General features: G+C 48.1%; 1 protein-coding gene across 1 annotated transcript in view; it reads left to right on the top strand.

The window, feature by feature from the left end:
• Positions 1-870: 870 nt before the first annotated feature.
• VIPR1 (vasoactive intestinal peptide receptor 1) overlaps positions 871-20514 on the top strand; it is a 100005-nt gene continuing 80361 nt past the window's right edge. The window contains exon 1 of the mRNA XM_048313360.1: positions 871-1074. Within this exon, the coding sequence (XP_048169317.1) occupies positions 1000-1074 (75 nt within the window). The 5' untranslated portion in view covers positions 871-999. The remainder of the gene's footprint in view (positions 1075-20514) is intronic.

Below are 20514 nucleotides of genomic sequence, written 5' to 3'. Positions count from 1 at the left end.
TGGGAAATCCAGAAAATCCATGTCAGTGACCTACAGCATGGAGTTGTTCAGCCTTTTTCTGTGGAAGAGGGTAGAGAGAGGGCATAGAGATCACTGAATTGGGTTGGGATTTTTGGTCCATTTAACCACTTCTTACCAAGCAGTTGTTGCAGAGGAAGCCAAATGCCTAAATCAATCATTCCTTTCCTTTCCCAGTAGTGCTGGGTCACATTCCCAAAAGTGGAAAAGGGAGAAATTAAAGAAGGAAGGAGGAAGGAGGAAAGAGGAAAGGAAAGGAGAAAAGGAAAAGGAAGTATAAATAGTGGGAAAGGGGTAAGTAGGGAAAACAGAGAACAAGGGGGAAATGGGGGGAAAAAAAAGAAAAAAGGGGACAGAAGGGGGGAAAGAAAAAGATGAAAAGGGAAACGAAGTAAAAAAGGGAGAGCAAAGGGGGAAATCGTGAAAATGAAATGTAGGAAATAGGAGAGAAATGGGGAAGAGAGGAGGAACAGGGGAAAAAGAAGAAATAGACAAAAAGAAAGGAGAGAATGGAAAAAGATAAAGGGGAAAATGAAAAGGGGGGAAGAGGGGAACGAGAAAGGAAATAAAGGAGAAAGGAAGGGTAAAGAAGGGAAAACAGGAGAAAAAAGAGACGGGGAAAAAAAGGGGGAAAGGAAAATGAATAAAGGTCAAAAGAAGCCGAGGAAAAAAGGAAGGGGGAGGAAGGAAATGGTGCAGTACGGAAGAAGGAGGGGGAAGGAGCCGGGGCTCCCGGGCAGCGCTGCTCCCCGCGGGCCCGGCCGTACCTGGGGCGGGCGGGGGCGGTGCCGGGGCCGCCCCGCGCAGGAGGCGGCGGGGGCGGTGCGGGCGCTCGGGGGAGCGGAGCGGGCTTGGAGCTGCTGCCTCCTCCTCCTCCTCCTGCTGCCGCTGCCGTGCCCGCAGCCGCTGGATGCGCCGGGAGCCGAGCGCTGCCCGCGGCTCGGCGCGGCCGGAGCGGCGCGGGGGACGCGCTCGGGGAGGATGCGGGGCTCGGGCAGGATGCGGGGCTCGGTCCTGCGCGTCGCGGTGCCGCTGCTCGGCTGCCTCCTGGCCGCGGTGAGTGACCGCCGGGGACCGCGGGACGCGCTCCGCCTCGGGCAAACTTTGGGCAACTTTGGGAGCGCTGGCGGGTGAAGGCAGGTGGATCTGCTCCTTTCCCTGTCCCGTGATAATCTGGGAAGCAGCGATCGCTTGGTTTGCGTTTTGATTCAGGTGTGCGTTCCCTTCGCGAGTGAGAGGATCCCTTTGAGCTGGAGGAATTCCCTTCGGGATTTTAATCTTTTATTTCGCAACCGGCTCCGGGTTTCGGTGTCATTCACGTTTGCTGGCTTTCGGTTTGCTTTGGTTTCTGTTCGGGAGCTTGATGGGTCCTTGCAATGCTCCCCCCAAACCTGGGTACAACGGGATGAGGTTTCACTCAGCGGCTGGGCAGGGGGCTCTGGGATGGGGTCTCCCTGCAGCTGCCCACGAGAAGTTGGACGAAGCGCTGCTTTGCAACACTGCAGAGCAGGAGCCGGGAGCAGGGGATGTGTCTGGGTGCCGTGTCCCTCCCGGGTGTGATTTCCCCGCGGTCGGGTCCGCGATCGCGGCAGTGCCGCGTCCTCCCCGCCGCGGGTGGCTCGGGGCAGGCTGAGCGAAGGGGCTTTGTGTCTCCTGGCGCTGTGTCAGCCTGTGCACACACACACAGAGTCACACGTGCGAGCAGAGCTGATCCTCCGTGCCCACAGCGCAGGCACAGGGCAGGGCTTCTGCACGCTTATCTGAGCTCCCTGCTCCAGGGGAAGGTGTCCCTGCCCATGGCAGGGGTTGGAACTGGATGATCTTTAAGGTTCCTTCCAACCCAGACCATTCTGGGAGTCTGCGGTTCTCCGGTTTTGCTGAAGCTTTGTTCTTGCAGCTTGTTTCCCTGCAGTGTTTGATTTATAACGAGACTGAGTTTAATTTAGCAGGCTGGGGCTAGGGCTGAGTTTCCCTCTCACTTGTAACCTTGTCCCCCAGCTGTTTTCTCTCTGGAAGGTGAGGCTGCCTCCCCAGCATCCTGTAAGGCTGGGTGAGGTTGCCCACCTGAACTGGGTTGTGCCATCGGTTCTTGGTTGCAAGTCACTTGTGTTTGCTCTGCTGGGCTGGTGACAGTGGCTGTGGTCACAGAATCATCACAGAATTGTAGAACGGTTGGAAAGGACCTTAAATATCATCTGATTCCAAAGCCCTATGGACAGGACAGCTTTCACTAGACCAGTTGCTCAGAGCATCATCCAGCCTGGTCTTAAAGCAAAGTCAGAGCAACCAAGCTGAGCCTCAGAGAGTGGAAGTTAACCCAGATGTGTCACTGCTATATTCTTCTCCCCTTTCTTCTCTCCTTGTCCCTCAAGAAATGAGACAAATGGATTTAATTGCAATTTTTTTGGCTGTCACCATGAGCCGCCCACCCACCTGCATTGCCAAAGTCTTTTTGTGAGGATGAACAGGTTGGGAAAATGGATTAAAATATTTTTTTAAAATTGCGCAGGCAATCTGTTCTTGGAATTCTACAGAGTTTGCTTTAGGGAAGATCCAAAATAGCCCGTGTGTCCAGGGCTGGAGCAGAGGAAAGGAGAGGGGGACAGCGTTTTCATCAGCTGCTGGAGCTGTTCCAACTCTTGCTTCCACTGAAGCCCGTGGCAAAATTCCCATTTCTTTAAAGATTGTTGGCATGAAGAGTTCCTCTGAGGCCAGATCCTGCAGAGGGTGAGGTCACACAGCTGCCACCCTGCAAAGGGGTGCCAGGATCGGGCCGTGGGTGATGCTCTTGGGTTGCCACAATAAACACCAACCCCTAAAATTTTGGGGCAGCACAAGGTACAGACTGGGTGCAATCCTGTGACTGCTTCCTTTCCAAGCCTTTTATTATTCTGTTGTTGTTCATGTTCCTGGGATCTAGATCACGATGCTGGGTTAAAAAGATTCACATGCTCCTTATCAGCACTGATCTGCAAGGTGACTACTACTGAAGTGGCTCAGTGCTGGAGAAAATCCCTGGTTTGTTTCTCAGCTCAAACCTGGGATTTGGTGCTGATTTTTGAAGCAAAAGTAGCTCTGCAACCATAACCTGGCTCTGGGACCTGTGATAGCTCAGCAGAGTTTGGTTAGTTTGGGTTTCTTTCATATAATTTATTGTGATCGTTTTTACGGGTACGTCCTTGGGAAAAAAAATTCTGAACAAGTGGCTGATCAACAAGTTCAGTGCCATAAAACTGTTGCAGCCATGTGGTTTCTAATTGCTGTTATAAACTTTCACCTCTCATCATCCACGCTCTGGAGAAAAGGGAATTGGGCAGATCTCATTTGCTGCAGTTCGTCAGGCCACGCTCACCAAAGTCCTGCCCTCCTGCCAGGGGCAGCTTTGAAAAGCTGGAAGAGAAGTGTTGAAGTCGGCGCTGGGGACATGGTGTAAATGCACAATAATCCCTTTTAGGTCCTTCTGTGTTGGTTTTAGGGGTGTAATTAAGATAATTTGGCCTGAAGAGCTACAAATTAGACACTTTTTTTTCCCCCAGTGTGTGTCTAGAACATGAGATGCGGATAATTTGAAGCAGTTGGTGGATTCCACGTGCCTTCAGACTACAAGCTCCTTGAATTAGCCAGATCTGCCCAGCTGGTGTAATTTGTGCTTTTCTTCAGAGCTTTGCTCTATTCCAGCCTTGAAGTAGGTTTGTGATGGAAAAGAATAAAAACCCTCAGATCTGATTCTTCGTCAGTATGAGTGCAAATGCTGGAAATGTGATCAGTGTGGAAAATCAGTGAAATCTGAGCTCACGGGACAACTGCTTCAGCTGTGTCTGTACCTCTTTCCTACTGTCATTGATTGAGAAGCTGTGAAGTGAGATAAATATCTTTTAAACCAAACAATCACTGGTTTTGGCCAAAAGACAAGGTACTGGAATCCTCCAGCCTAGTTCCTGCATCCAGCACAAAGATCCTTCAGTAATAACAAGCTGTGTTTAACAAAGGCCTTGCCACAAACCCTCAGTGTAGCACTGGGTGTATGATTTATTCCATTTAAGCTTGTATAAATGCATGACTGATTTTATTCAGGAGAACCAGTTGCCCAACCCTGTGTCTGAGTAGCTCTGAAAGTCTCTCTGCCTCTCTCTAAAGCTGAAAGTTTTCAGAGGACACATAATCAGCAATAATAATATTGTGGAAGCTCTTATTTATGGCATAAAAAGGCAGAGTTTAAAAACAGGGGGACAAAAACAGTATCTGAGGGGGGAAAAAACCGTGCTAGGTGGAATATTTAAAGCTGTTTCAAGCTGGTTTTTACTCCAGCTCACCAGCATGTCAGCAGGAGCATTCACACCATCACTATCACATCCTCCCGCAGCCCAAAGGTTTGTCTCCAGCAGGGCAGCTCCGGACAACCAGCCAGGATGGGAATTGTGATGGGCTGTGAGAGCAGACGAGTCCACCAGGGTGTTATTTAAAAAGAGGGATTTTTACCAGACATTCAGCGTCAGGAGGCAGGTGGGACCATGGACAGGGAAAGCCGCCTGGGTTGTGAATTTTGGGTGTGGAAGTGCATTTCACAGCACTTTAGAAACATTCCGGTTCCAAGCGTTCCCTGTTGTGTCAGCAGTGAGAGGTGTGAGAGCCACGGGGCTACTCCACATAGAAACGCAAACTCAGGTGAGCTGCGTTTTGTGCTGGGTCTGTCCTGCGGTGCCTCGTGAGGCTGACAAAACGTTTTGTTGTCGTTCTCAGCGTTTCACAGTGACTTTGCTGAGGGGTTTTTGATCTCCTCACATTTGGCTTTCCAGGGAGGGATCAGGGCGGTCGGGGGATGCTCTGCACGTTTGGCAGATGAGCAACTGGAGCGTGAGTGAGTGGTGGGACTGTGTCAGGAGAGAGGTGTTTCAGCTCCCCAGAGGCACTGTCTGCGAGGCTGCCTCGGAAATGGCAAACATGCAGAGTTTATATTTATTTTCAGGGGGGGAAAAGAAAAAAAAAAAAAAATAGAGCACTTTTTGCCTTTACCAGATGGTCTCCAGCAGAAACAACTGGAGAGACCGGTGACTTGTCAGAATCAATCTTCCACATGGTATGTTGATAGTCTGGGAGGACTGGGAGTTTTCTGGTGTTTTTGTCTACATTCTAGCCCAAATTTCTGTTGGAACAGAGGGAAGAGGGACAGGAGGGAGATCTCCCTGTTCAGCATCGAGTGTCCCATTTATTGGCAGCCTGGGGAAGGGCACCAGACACTGTGGAGATCAGTGAGACCCGAGATTTGATGACCTTTTTTAAAGTCAGACCTGAGTGCACTTGGAGGATGTTTGTCACGCCCTGCGTTGCTCAAATTCGGGAAAGGGGTCAGATTATCTGTGCAGGATAAAAACCGTAAGTCAGGTTTTGTGGGCAGCAGGACTCAGCTGGGTTTTAGGAACGCAGGAGATCACGCCCTGTCCTCAGACCAGGTCAGCACCAGCGTGGCAGTGTCACTTCACTGCTCAGATGGGGTCCCTGCTGCATCACCCTGCCTCAGGGGACATGGATATGTGGTTTTCCAGTGCCTGGGAAAGGCTGTGGGATTAAATAATCCCTGTTCTCATCAAGTTCCCCTCTTCTGTGTTGGAAAGAAGAGGAAAGTCCTTTGCAAGAAAATCTAGGAAATTCAGCCAAGAAAAAATCCCAAGTCAGGGGCCAAAACCATGGACAAAATGGGCTGGAGATGACTGGAGAGCTCAGAGCAGGGGGGGCTGGAGTTCTGACCCAGCAGGATGGACAGACACACAGCCTTGCCTGTGCCGTGGCACGGATTTGTCCTCCTGTCCTGTTTCCTGGGAGTGCTGAGTGCAGCTATTCCACTGCTCCCTCCCTTCCAAGCTCCCAGACGTTTTCCAGAATTCACAAGCTCCCACAGCTTCAGCTGGGTGGGACCTGAGCCAAGAGGGGAGGTGCTTTTGCCTTCAAAAATGAGATCTCACAGGGCTGCAGTGGAAGACAACCCAAACCTTTATGGTTAGGGTATGAGAGGACCGGGCATGTGATGCCAACCCACAGACTGGCATCCACCCAGAGCTCCCTCAGCTCCTGCCATGGCAGGGAGGTCCTCTGCACGGCTGGAGAAGGCTGTTCACCAGCTGAGCAGCCTTCCTTGTCACCATCCCCTTTTGGAGCAACCCACAGCACGCTTGGCCTCGGTGCCTGAGCACCAGGGGATTCTCGGGGATGATTCACCTCTCTGGGCACAGCCTTCAGCTTTCCCGGGATGCGGGGAGAGTTCGTTCATTAGCGCTCAGGAAGTGCCTGCGGGAAGATTTTGAGGAGGAGGATTTGGAGGGGAGGATGAGCCCCCCGGAGCCATCGGATGTTCCCCGCGTCGTTATAAAACCCATTTATTTGTTAAAAGGGGCAACACCAGGCTGACTTCCAGTTACTAATAGCGGTGCTACTTCAGCACTGCTAGAAAACCTTAAATCTTCCGGACACGTGAAAAAAAGGTGCAAACTTTCCTTCTCATGAAGGTGTGGTTAATACAGCTCTAATATTTTCCAGCCCAAAACTTCAGCTTTATCAGGAGAATCCCCTTGGCTGCAGCTTTGCCGCAAATCACTTCGAACCAGCTCAGCCTCAGGCATAAACCCTAACGAGGGAAGAGTTATAATAGCCAAGCAGTCATGTTTAATAATTGCCAATCTGCACAAACCTAAATAACCCCCGTGAACGAGGCCTGACCCGCTGGAAGCAAGCAGGTGAGGTGAAGAGGAGGGAGCAGATGTGAGATTTCCTTGCTCTTCCAGCCCTTGCCTCTGCAATTTTTTGCCCCCGGCGCTGTGGGTGCCAGGCAGACGCGGTGCCCTGAGGTCAGTGCAGCCCTGGTTGGAGGCTGGAGTGGGTGACATCAGCCCTCAGCTGGGTAATTTCGAGCTGGTTGGCTTGAGAAGTGAATTTAGGGACGTTTTTGTGCGCGAGGATGTGCGCTGTGGGCTGCTTAAGGCTGCAGAGCTCGCATTAGTGCTGCTTTCCTGGCACTTTACTGGGGCAGATCTTATCTTCAGCACTGACTGTTATAGATGTATAGGATTTTATAGAGGATATCCAGGATGTAAAGGCTTGTCCCTGTACAGGAATTTTAGAGACCCTGATGTATTTTAAATTAACACTTTTTCAGTCAGCTACAACAGTGGATATTACCAGCCTTAAACTCCTCCTTTGGTCACATTAGGTGGATTTTTCCCCCCCAGGGCAGTCCCTACCTCTCCGTTTCACTGTTTGCATTGCTGGGAGGTGGAGATTTACACTTCTGTAAATCCGCTTGGCATTTAAATTCCAGTGTTAGCACGGAATTGTGATTATTTTCTAATTCAGAACCAAACTGGGATTATTTTCTGATACATTTCACAAACGAGCTGGACAAACAGGGTGGATGATGTGGTTTTGATAAACTCTGCTGGCTGGCGTGGCTTGGCTCCATTGATTTGCATCAATTTAAAGTGGAGAAGAGGCCAAAGGAATTGAATGCAGAGATCCCAAATCTTGTTTCCTGAGTGACCACCCCCATGGTCCTGTTCTTTTTTTATCAGGGGTGTTCCTACTCCTGTATGAGCTCCACAGCTTTTTTTTCATCCTCATGCCTGTCATCCCCTCAAGAGAGATGGCGATAAAAACCCCTATTTAAATATAATTCTTGTCTGGATGGCAAAATATCAATACTTAGTGTCTCCTTTTCAAAGCTGAAATCTATTGTGTGTCTTTTGAAAAGACGTTTCTTTGAGGCTCCGGCCTGGATTCTGTGTTTAACAGATGTTTCAATTAGTACCTGGTGATCTGGAACATCCCAACCGACATCTGAGCAGCGTCTCCAGGGTCCCCACAAATGTCACTGTCTGCCACAGGTGCTCAGCCTGGGAGCTCCTTGTATGTGGGATTCTCCTGGCAGATCAGGACACCCCGGTTTTGGCATTTCTCTCTGGGTGTCTGAGTGACCAGTTGGTCTGAGTTCCCGTGGGGTCAGCAGTGAAGGCAGGGTCAGTGCTGCTGACCACTCAGGCCACTGGAGGGGTAGGAAAATATCCCCACATGATCCCTTTGCAGAGAGTGAAGGCCCTGCAGGTGCTCTGCGGCAGAGGTGTTGGAAGGAGATGATCTTTAAGGTCCCTCTGAACCCAAACCATTGTAGGATTCTGGGACTCTGTGACTGTGGACACCAACAGCAAAGTTCCCTCATTCTGCACCTTCCTGAGCCCTCACAGATACAGTGATGCTTCAGTCCTTAGGCAGACACCTCTGGTTTCTTGTGTAGTGTAAGAGTGAAATAAAATGAAGGAAATTTGCCACCTGCTGAGCTTTTCCCTGCAGCCTCCTTTATTCCTTACCCAAAGCAGGTTCTGTTTCATCACTCCCAAGTGGCAGCTCAGACTTTGAGGAACACATCCCCTTGCCAGGCAGGAAGGAAACGAAATCAAATTACAAGTACTCGTTGTGATGACCACCAGCCCCCCCCCCCAAAAAAAAAATCCATAAAAACTCTGCACATTTGCACCAAAACGAAAAGCAGCCCCAAAGCCGACCCTCAGCAATTTTGTGCACTCAGCTTGGAAATGGCCAGGATCCAAATCCTTCTGGGAATTAGACCTCTGCCACCTTTATTTTGCCATTGCCACATCCACAGCTCATTTTAAATTAATGTGGTGATTATTTTTATAACTTCTTCCCCATCCATTTGTCAGGGGAGAGGGGAACTCGTTTGTCCCGTTTATGGATATGCAGGACATGTTTACTTGCTTTCCTAAATTATTTTTTTTTACTTTTTAATCACCTTTCAGAGCCCTCAGGAGTTTCCTGAGTGGAGATTAAACCTGTGCCTGGTTTAAAATGGCTAAAGCCACTTCATCCTCCTCACCCTCAGTGGCTGGGCCCAGTCCTGAGCTGTACCTGGTGTTTCTTGGATGCTTTTTTCCCATGTAATTTGGGAAAATTCAGCAATGATATGGCTGCTTTGCTCCCCTTGCTGAGCCCTGCCGTGTGCTGGGAGCTCCATGGAGGGGTGGCTGAGCTTTCCCGAGAATTCATGGGGTTTTCCTGTTGCCCCAGGGTCATTCCAAAATAAGATAAAAGTGCAAAAGAGCCAACACTGAGTCAAGCCCCTTGTTTCCTTCCATGTCTGCATCCATCCATATTTGGCTGTTTTCCACTTCCATCCTGGTTCTTGAGAATATTTAGGCTTTTCCAGCCCGTTTTCACAATAGGAACAGGTTGTCTTTTTGCTTGACATCCTCAGAAGCAGAGAAAAACGCTGCTGCTGAGACAGTTCCCAGCTTTCCAAGGCACCAAGAGTAGGCCAAGCACTACGTGAGGAATTCCTGATGTGCTCAAGTGTCGACTGCAAGGCTGAGTGCATTTTTTTGGGGGGGATATGACATTAAACACGGCTGCAGAGCCATGTGGGTCTCAGCCACACACTCAATTCCAGTGATTCCTCTCAAGGAAATTTTCCACTCTTTCTGCTCTTCTCTACTCCCTGACTCTCCTTGTACAGTTTGGGTTTTTTTCACAGAGTTTCCCTGTGCAAAGCTTTTTTTCCACCTGCCAGAGGTGATGCTTGGTGGTTGGGGCGCAGGAATTGTTGTCCAGTTTCCATTTTCAGCACCATCTCCAGCAAAATTAAACTTTGTTCCTCCTTGCCCCTCTCTCTCCTCCCTTTCCTGGGAATTCACACAGCACACGATGTATCAAAGGCTTATCTTTAGGCTGTTTGTGTACCATGCAGATGAGGAAAGGTTTTATCGAGAGAAATAAAGCTTATATCAGAAGGACTGAAATATATATTTACATATATATAGATATATATATATATTTATGCTTATAAAAATGTGTGCTTTCAGATATAGCAATACTTCCTGAGGGATAAAAGAGCTAAAAAAGCTGGGTAGCCTTTGCTGTGGATTTAACCGGAAAATGTTTGGGATAACATGAAATCAAAGAGTGCTGGTTGTGGAGAGTGTCCTGTGGCAAAACCATCGCTCCCATCCTTCCATGCCACAGACCCACAGTGTGTCTGCAGCAGCCGAGCTCCCAAATTAACATTCATGGCTCTTCTGGGCATTAAACCCCTCCAACTCCGTGGAGACGTGGATTTTTATGCCATGCCACTGTTTCCTTCCCATCTGCTCTCTCCGTGCTGCTGCAGAGGTGATAACTCTTCACATCCCTGCAGCCCCACGAGGGGCTGATGGTCCCACCAGCTCCTCCCTGCCTGAGTGATTTATTCTCTCTGCAGGTGCTAATTGCTCTTTTTTTCTTTTTATTTCTGTAATTAACGAACTTGACAGAACTCAGAACAGTTTTTTCAGACCCATGAAATGCGAAGCTGGAAGTGTCCTCGCTGTGTTCCAGGGGTAAAGAGCTTTAAAAGCTTTTTTTCTGCCTCTAGCTGTGCTAGTCAGCCTAATAAAAAAATACCGTGTCTCATATATCAGCAGTCAATCACGGCTCTAAGGGCACTCAATAAAACTCTGGTTCGAGATGTTGCTTTTACAGATCTATCCACCTTGATCCCTCCTTTTGGAGATGGTTCATTGGTGTCTGCCAGTGGCTGAAGGTGCTCTGGAAGTGTGTGATCTACGTTATTTAAAGAATTAAATTTACACACCGTGAGGAAGGGACTCCTGATGTTGGTGTGCATATTTGTGCCTTCCACCACGGCTGCTGTTTTCATTTGGATCTTACAAACTTGGGGATTTAAGGCAGGAACAACTTTTCTGTCTCCTTGAGGTGTCTGCCAACACAGGGCTCCTATTGTCACCATACAGTTATTTACCTTCCTTTTCTTAAAATCCACCTCTTTGCTATGCTGGTTTCACTGGAAAGCTATTCCCAGAGCCAGACACCTCTGGTGGTTAAACTCTCTTAGCCAAGCCCTGATGGTTTTCTAGACAGAAAAGGAAATTAGGAGTTGGAGCTCGCTGCCTTGGGTCTACTTGACCTGAGCCTCAGAAATGCCTTAAGGGACCAAGAAAATATCTGGAAATATTTTTAAAGCCAGCTATAAAGCTGATGCTTTGGTTGTCTGTGCAAATTTGTTTGCTGTGTGTTGTTGTTACAGGGAGGTAAAACAAAGGCAGGATTTATTGAGGGGACATCTTCCAAAAACATTAAATTCAGTTGTGAAGAAGAGGAAAGTAAAGGGCTGAGGAAAGGCTGTGTTTTTCTGAAGGGAAGACGCCTCATGCCCTCAACAGCACTGTCCATACTCTTAGGAAAGAGAGATGGCAAGGGAAAAGAATCCATGGGACTTCTGCAGGCTGTGGTGGAGAGCTCAGGCTCTGGCCAGGACCTGTGATCCCAGCACGGGATTGCCTGGGGATATGGGGGTGAGGAACAGGATGGAGGCTGTGGTGAACCATGGGCAAGAGCCCTGAACTCCAGCAGCAGAGGGGTTGGGAAGCACAGCCTTTGGGGAGATCCACTGCAGAATGACCACAAATCTGAGCTGAATCCCTCGTGTGGGATGACCCCTGGCTCTGCTGATCCCACTTGGATCACTGCTGTTCAGAATCCTCCCAGAGCTGTGGCACTCCCAGGGACATTCCCTGTGCTGGGAATGCTGAGGAGCCCAGGTGCACTTCTCTCTCCCCCGTACTGCCTTTTTCCAGTGGAGATTTTTTTCTCTGCAAATTGCTGTAATCGTGTATCCCCCTCCTGTTGCTCTCTGCTGCAGATCTGACAGGATTTGTTACTGCACAATGAAGCCATCATCATCATCATCATCATCATCATCATCATCATCATCATCATCCTCCTCCTCATCAAACAGCAACTGTGGCTTTGATTCCTGCTTTCTCCCCCACTATGGCACTGCTGAGGAGTCAAGTCTCCCTTTCCAGAAGGGGAGTTAAAATGCTTGGCAGCTTGATGCCCATCTCCTTTATAAAGATTTCTTGTGTGTGCCAGTTCACCACTCAAACTTCCTGGGCTGTCAGCTCTGAAAACAAGTATTAAATATATATTGCAGCCCTGGGAGGAGAGCCCAAGCAGTCAGAGAGCAATGGTCCTAAAAATAAATGCTGATTTCCCTTGCAGAGTAGCCTGGGGAAAAGTGCAGGCAAGGAACAGCATCCACTGGGGCAACCAGCAGGAGGAGGAGATGAACCAAAAAATTCAGCTACAGATGGAGAGTTCAGGATAAAGCTTGGAAGCTCAGCTCACTTCCAGACTCTGAAAATGAACTTTCTGCTGGGGGTGGTCTTGTGGCTGAATGCATAAAACCCAACCTGGAAATGTTTAAACTTAATTTTGCCTTGTTTCTTTTCACTTTTTTTCTAAAGATCTTGTAATTAGTATTTGGCTAGATTAGCATTGCTAGTTTATGTCATGGGGCTGATGTGGTTACCCCCTACACACGTGGAGTCGTGATAACATCAGGGAATGGAAACATCTTTTTCTTAAAGGAAGTGTTAGGAAAAATTTCTTCTCTGAAGGTGTTGTCAAGCTTTGGAACAGGCTGCTCAGGAAAGTGGTGGAATCACCCTCCCTGAATGTGTTCAAAAAATGTGTAAATGTGGTGCTTGGGGACATGGTTTAGTGGTGGATGTGGCAGTGTTGAGTTTATGATTGGACTGGATGATCTCAGAGGTCTTTCCCAACTTTAAGGATTTTATGATTCTGAAATAAAGGGCCAGGACTGGTGCACGAGTGTTGTACACTGGATGGGATTGGATTTAGCTGGGTGTGGGAAGGTTTGTAGCAGTGAGGGAGGGAAATGTGATCCTGTTCCCAGTGCTGTGCTCACCCTCCTGCTTTTCTGCCAGGAAAAGCTGCCTAAGGCAGAACCACCTTTAGCAGGAGCAAGATGTTAGTGCAGTTATGGATCTACCCAGCAGTGCAGGAATGGGAGCTGTGTAGGGCTTGGACCCATATCTGTGTTTGACTTCCAACCAGGTGAGAGCAGGAGGTGGGAACAGGCCATCCCATAGAGAGGAACATTTCTTCTGGTTTAGAAATTAAAATCCAGTGTGGAAATCCAGTGTGGTTTGTTGAGGGATGGGCAGGATCTCTCAAGGGGTTTGTGTGGTTATCACAGAGCCATGGGAGGGCTTGGGTTGGAAGAGACCTTAAAACCATCTTGTTCCAACTCCTGCCATGGGCAGGGACACCTTCCGCTGTCCCAGGCTGCTCCAATCCCCATCCAGCCTGGCCTGGGACACTTCCAGGGATCCAGGGGCAGCCACAGCTGCTCTGGGCAGCCTGTGCCAGTGTTTCACCATTCTCACAGTGGAGAACTTCTTCCAGACATCTAAAAAATCTCTCCTCTTAGTTTAGAACCATTCCCCCTTGTCCTGTCTTTATCTGTCCATTGCTCTCCCTCCTCCTTAAACACTGAGAGTCTGCAATGGGGAGTCCCTGGATTCCAGTCCCTCCAGTGCTGTGGATTTTCCAGATCCCTGGTGGAAAGGTCCCACTGATGATTCATCTTTCATCAATCTTCCTCTTGGTTCTTTATTTTGGAGTTTGTGTGAGTGTGTGTGGACACGTTGGGGATGTGTCTGTGTGGCAGAAGCTCAAAGCCACGTGGAGAGCTTCGCTGAACACGTGACAGGGCTCACTGCCCTCTGCCAACGTCACACCTTGAGGTGTTGAGGGATCCATCCACAGTGGCTTCAGGCCTTCCTGTGCCAGCCAAGTGTCCTGGGGATCATGGCCATGAAGGGAAAGGAGCGTTTTGTTAGGGAGAAGAGCCAGGGAATGGTTTCCATCAGGATGGCACTGGCCGTGTGCTCAGTGCTCACACAGGGGTTGGGTGACAGACCCAGCACGGTGTTTCACCCAGCAGATGTGATCTGTGTCCTGTAAGAAAATTGGGAGGGAGAGGAGAATTAATATTTTTGATTGTCCTCATACCAGCAATAGGGATTCCCACCCAGGCTCTTCACACTGTGCTAAAATAACAATAGCAAAATTAAAAGTTGTGCTTCCCACCAGGAAAGATGCAGTGACCACCTCCAGCCCCACGGGCACAGGAACATGAGCTGCTTACAAGGGGCGAGAGGGAGAGAAATCTAAAATTGGGTTTGTACCCCGACAGTGAGGTCTGCAGTGGGGACACCATCAAACATCTCCAGAGCTCACCAGTGAGCTGTCCTCTGAGGCTGGGGCGTGTGGGTACTGGGAAATGAGATCTAATTGATCTGAAGGCCAAGATATAAAGGTTGCTGACTGGTCTCTTCACATTAGACCTTGCTGACTCCTTGCCTTCCAAATGTATTTTCCCTAGCAAAAAACCTGACCTTTCCCTTGAGGAATAACCTCAGCAAGGTGGGTTATTTTGTAAAGCTGAGAAGGGGTGAAGGGATTTATTTATCCCCGGGGATTTTCATTCTTGGTTGATAGGGAAGAGAAAACAGAGTAGCTTTCCCCCTTTTCTTCCCATCAAGAAGCTAGAAATGTTCAGAAGTCCTGAGTTATTTTTCTTAACAGAAGGGTGAATAAAGAAAGAAAAAATCTTTGGTTTTAAACTTTCTTTGCAGGCCAGAAAATGGCCAGAATGTGCCACGTCTTTAATTGATGGCAGAGCTGTTTCTGGGAAGGAGGGAAATGCCACTTTCCTGATTCACAGGCTGTCAGTCTGACCCACTGAGAGAAGGGATCATGACCTGTGCCACAGATCAGACAGTGGAAGAGTTTCACTTTTGGAAGTTGTTCTATCACAACTATCAGTTTCAATCATATTCTTGGAGTCTGAGGTTCTCTAACTCCCTTCACCAGTGGCAGATTAGAAATATAATATTGGACTAAGTCTGGAGTTTAAAAGTGTTTAAGAATCTAAGAGGTTCTGGCCACTGATACCAAGTGTCTCCTGGGGGGTTTGTCAGTGGGTTATGGTGGCATTTCAGTGGTGTGATGGAAAGCAGCACTCCTGGGTGTCAGGAGGGAGAGGGAAGGAGGAGAGCAAGGGAAAAGCTGCTTTTTCTTCATTATGTGGGAGACACATGGAGATCAACACGTGTGTTTTTGGGTTTGACTGGGAGGTGGTTATTTCAGCCTAAATATGCACCTTGCGGCTGAAATAGTTTTACTGGAGCTAAAAATCATGTCTTTCCCGATGGAAGTAGCATCTGGTCTCCTTTGTGTCTGTAAGGAAAGTGCTGCTGAGTTCTTGTGGCAGTGCTATTCCTCCGGGAATTTCCAAAGGATCACTGCAAACAGCACAAGTTCGAGATCTCAGCTCCAGCATCTGCCTCAGCATCCCTTCCCCTTGCAGGAGCTGGCGCTGGACACAGGGAGAAAAAAGCCCTCAGGAATTCGGTCACATATTCATTGGGCCCTCGGAATTTAACTCATGGCTGTGCTTGGGAAAATCCTGCCCTGCAGCCACCACCCTCCCCAGGATAAATCAGCTTAGCTTGGCTGACGTGAGCCACGGAGGGTCCCACTGTGGGATTAATGCTCCTGAAAGTTGAGGGTGAGACCCACATGAGGCACAGGCAGCACGAGCCAGTGACCCCAGGGATGTGGGGTGTTCCTCAGGGAACACCTTGACGGGGGTGTTACCTTGTCCATATCCTGAGCTGGGGATTTTGTGGTGCCCATCTGGCAAAGGAAGAGGGCTCTGGCAGCAAGGGTGGGTGATGGTGCTTGGGAAGAAAGGGCTCCTTAACCATTGGAGTGGGGTGAATCTGCCAGGAATGGGCTCAGCCTTTGGCCTCAGGGCCCTTCCAGGACAGAGGGAAACCTTTCCATTGTCTACAAATATGAGTAACAACACAGCCAAGGAGATTAAATTAAATTTATGGAGTTTTTGCTTAGGAAATTCTCAGGATTCAGCAAATTGAACTCCAGCAGATTCAGGGAATGATCTTTTCTCTGTACTTGTATAGAGACTCTGTGTGTCCTACATGACTTTTTCTGAGCTATAAATGGGGTGAGGAGAGCTCAGATGGGGCAGTCTCCAAAGAGGTACCCAGGGTTTAGCACAGGGAGTTTGGGGCACAGCCTGGCTTGGGGAATGGGGAACGGGATGCCAGAGACTGCCACGTTCCCTCTGTAATCAGTTAAGTGCTCTCATTCTGATAAGCAAAGTATGATTTTAATTAAAAAGCCATTCCAGCTGGATTTAGTTCTTACGCCATTGAAGAGGCAAATTGCTTTGTGTATGAGGAGAAAAAAAGTGTGATTGTCTTCTTGTTCCAAAGAGTTTTAATCCACAGTGGCTTGGGTCCCAGGTCAGGGATAATTTCCCTGCTTCTCGGAAGAAATGTGATTTTTTTTCTCTCTCATCTTTAAGCTATCCCTGCTCTGACTCCACGTGTTAAGGAGTTCTTTGTGCCATCCCAGGGGGATGCTGTGCTCTGGGGAGCCAACCTTGATTTTTTTTGCTTTTAAATGAGGGCTTTTCAGAGAAGATCTGCACATTTTGATGTGCTCTGATGCTGAGGAAAGCACTTCCCTCTGTTTCCTATCCTGCATTTAATTTAGTGGAGCAAAGCCTGCAGCTGGTGCTGGGCTAAATCTGGGGGGTTTCTGGCCATTCTTAGTAGAAAACGTGTGCTCACCTAGGAGAAAATGAAGATGTTATTTTGCCCTTTATATTGCTCAGGTTTAGCTGTGGCATGAGATGCTGCTGTCAAATACCTCCAGTAACAACTGCCTGATATCAACTCGTGTCACCGAGGAAACGAATGACACAAATCTCCCCCAAAGGCTGATATATGAAAAAGAGCAGAAATACAGCAAGATGATGGCTATAAACTCCATCCAGAACCTTCAAAGGTCTCTCATATTTAATTTTAAAAATTTTTAATTCACTTTTATTCCATTTATTCACCCACAAGAACATTTCCAGGCTGTATAATCACAATTATGGTCTGGAGTGTTGCTGCAAATCGGTGGGGTAGGATCACCAAGTCTGATTTTCCTCAAGCTCTTGGCCAGGCTCAGCTCTGGCCGTGCTGGGAGCCGTGGATGGATGGCTCCATGACTGGGTTGGGAACGCTGTGGAAGGAGGAAGTTCCTTGCCTGCCTGCAGCCCTGTGAGCATGGAAAGCACATCCATTACCAGTGACAGTAAGCACAGCTGTAATTACACCAATAACAGGCTTTACATCAGCATACATGCCTCGTAAAAAGGTACTAATGATTTTAGGCTTTTGATTTTAGGCTTTGTTGCTTCTCTTTTCTCACCCTGTGCCGCTGCTGCTGTGCCTTCTGTGTGATTCTTCGAGCCTGGGAATTTAGGAATGAAATTAAGAGGCAAAGCTGCATTTGCACACTTGGAGAAGCCACTTTCTCCCAGAAATACTCACAGCCTGATAAACCTATGAGGGGTACACAAGGCACAGCCGGATCCTGGTGCCAGTTTGGCTGTGATTTAAAAGTGCCACAAATTCTCATCCACAAAAACTGGTCCTCAATAACGTGTGCCGGGCTGGGAATGGGATGTTCTGGGCAGGAAGCAACCCCTGGAGGCAGGAAACCCATTTAAGGGAAGTTAATGGCAGGAAGCAGATGATGGTGAACACAATGGTCACTGCAGTGGGCAAAGCACAGGCTGTGGAACAGAAAATCCTCATTTTTCACTGGGCTGGCTGGTGGGCTGTGGAGCTGGGGAGAATTTCTGGGGGACTCCTGATCTCAAACAGGATTTTTCTGTTGGCAATAGCCTGAATTTCTTGTCTGGAAGATCTTCCCTTGCTGGAGCAACCTCTGCCATGGTAGTGTGAGCTTGTGCCCCTGGGAGGCATTTTCAGCCCTGAGGATCCTCAGGGAAAACGTTGAACTCTTCCAGAAGAGTAAAACAACTGAGCTGTGAAATCCCAGCCCCAAAGATGCTTTTTAGGTCTCTGTTCCCAGGTTGAGACCCAGATGAGTCTGATAAACCATGTGCAGTGCAATCCTCTTTTATGTGATGGGGCACCTAAAACAGCAAGTGGGATCCCACAGCACATCTGCAGGCACAGGGATTGCACAATCCACTGGGTTTTGTAACACCCAAATGTTCCTAAGGGGCAGATGCAGCCAGAGTTCACCATGTCCCCAGCCCCAGGCAGGGCTCGTGGGGTCCACCAAGCCCAGAACTGATGGCATGGGTGTTCTTGCTTTGAAGACCAGCAGACAGCAAAATAAAAAAGAGTGGGAGTGGTGTCTCTTCCCTGGAATTGCAGGACAGCTCCTGCACTCAAGATGGATTTCTTTCTTCCACACATGGAATAGAGGGAGATGTTATACAGGGGACAGGGAGACTCCAGGCATCCTTCATTTTTAGCAAGAATAGGATCAGGTCCTCCTTTTGTCCTGTAAAAACGTGCCCAGGGTGGGGCTGGATTGCAGATTAAGATGTCAAACTCTTGCTTTTGTGGTCACTGGAGCTTTGAGGTTGGATTTATCTGCCCCCAGGTAGGGCCTGGTGCCAGTTCAGGAAGCCGAGGGCTGCAGAGGGCACAGGTGCCTCAGACACCTTTTCTTGTACCATGGGCTCTCCCAGCTCTCGAGAATTTCACCTGGCACTGGGCACCAAACTTCAGGCAAAGGAATTCTGCCTCAGGATGCAGTATCTGTGTCTATTCCTGCAAGCACAGGGACCAGCTCGATGTCACTGATCTGCACTGGTGAAATACCAATAGCAACCCCAAAAACCAGCAAAACCAGCAGCAAAATATCATGAAATTATTCAGAAAAAAAAAAATTGAATTTCTCATTTATTTATCAGCTGGATTACAGGTACTTGGCATCTTTCTTCTCTGTGCTACCAAGGCGACCTGAGGGCTGCTGCTGCTGCTCCTCTGTTGGCTGGGATCACAGAATCATGGAATGGCTTTGGTGGGAAGGAATCTTAAATTTCATCCCATTCCAACCCCCTGCTCTCAGCAGGGACACCTTCCACCAGACCAGGATGTGCTGACCATGGAAAAAAGGAAGATACTGCAAGTTCCTGATAAAACCTTGGGAACTGACAGCACCTGTGGCTCCAGCAGGATCAATATGACTTTTCTTTGCCTCTTCTTGCCTAATGACATGGATGTTTAGACCTTGACCAGGTTTTTTCCAACCCAAAGGTGTCAATCCAACAGAACTGCCCCTAAAGTGGAGTTGTCAAGGGCTTCTGTGCAGCATTTCCTCCTCTTGCAGTTGAGAATTTCATTGAAACGTCATTATTTAAATGTGTTTTTTCCCAAACAAGAGCAAGTGGGCTTTCATGAGCAGAAGCCAGCAGCTACTTGGGAAAATCCAAGGAAAATGTAACATCTCAGTGCCTGGGCCAAAATCTGACATCAAAACCCAGGAAGTCTGTGCAGTCAGAGCTATATTAAGATTAGAGTAATCCCTGATGGGAAAGATGGATTATTTTATTTGGCAAGTTATTAAAAGCAGATAATTTTCACCAGTTACCTCCAGTAAGTCCAGTCCAACAACCTGCTCCTGATAAAATGTAACTCGTGCTCTGCTGAACTTTCCTTTTTCAGGAGCTGAGATGGGCAGCCCAACACTTTTCCCCTGGCCCTTGCTATTATTGGAGATAATCTGGAGAGGGTTATGGATTTTCATAGGTTTTCAGTTCCTATCCCATTGTGCTTTACTCTGCTAGGTTGAATTTTCTGACAGCAAAGGGCCTCTGAGCACATTCAACACCTGCTTAAGTTGCCTGAACATGCACCCAGGGGCTACTGAGATAACCTGAGGGCATCCAGAAGGATGCAGAGCTCCTCTACTTCCTTTTGTGCTTCCTTTCCACACCCTCCTTCGGTTTTTATTGGCCTCTTAAAATTCTTGACGTGTTGTCACGGGACAGATCTTCCCAATGCTGTGAAAAAAAAGGAGTTTTTTCTTCTTGTCCTTCCTCTCTGCTCAGTTTATCCAGCAAACACTTGTGTTTGCCTTTTCCCAGTGGTGCTCACAGGGAGCTCGTGTGGATTTATTTACCTCTTTTAATCCCAAATTCTCTGCCACATCACTTCTTTTCCAAAATCCGGGCTGCCATACAGGAGGTCTGTGCTGAGTGTTCTTGCTCTAGTCCAGGTTTTGCATTTGGCTGTGTTCAAACAGATCTTCTCAGCCAGCTTTCACAAATGCTCTTAGGTGCAAGTTATCCAGGCCTGCTAATTTTAAATGTTTATCTCTCCTGGATGCTGTTTAACATCTGCCTTTGTTACTAATGAGCTGGAAAAAAGCTTCTCCATCATCACCAGAGCCATGCATGTTGCCCTGCTGCTTTCCAAATACAGATCAAAATTATTACATGTTGAACTTTCCTCTACTGGCGTGTACAGTCTGTACAATTTTGTTTGTTGTAAAGTTTTTGTTAAAAAAAAAAATCTAAACCTAAAAATCTCCAAGGAAATCAAACTGAAAACTAATCAAATAATAAAAAAACCCCCCTACAAATATTAATTTCTCATTAATCTCTTATTTTTACCAGCTGTGGAGTTTTCCTGATGCTTTCAGGTTCTCATATAATGCTTCTAAGCTTCATGATACTTTATTTGTATTTCTTCATGTGTATTTGTCTTAGTTTAGTAAACACTGGGT

This window comes from Corvus hawaiiensis, chromosome 1 (genome assembly GCF_020740725.1).
Source record: "Corvus hawaiiensis isolate bCorHaw1 chromosome 1, bCorHaw1.pri.cur, whole genome shotgun sequence".
In the NCBI taxonomy this organism is placed as follows: Eukaryota; Metazoa; Chordata; class Aves; order Passeriformes; family Corvidae; genus Corvus; species Corvus hawaiiensis.
This window is presented reverse-complemented; position numbering and strand designations above follow the sequence as displayed.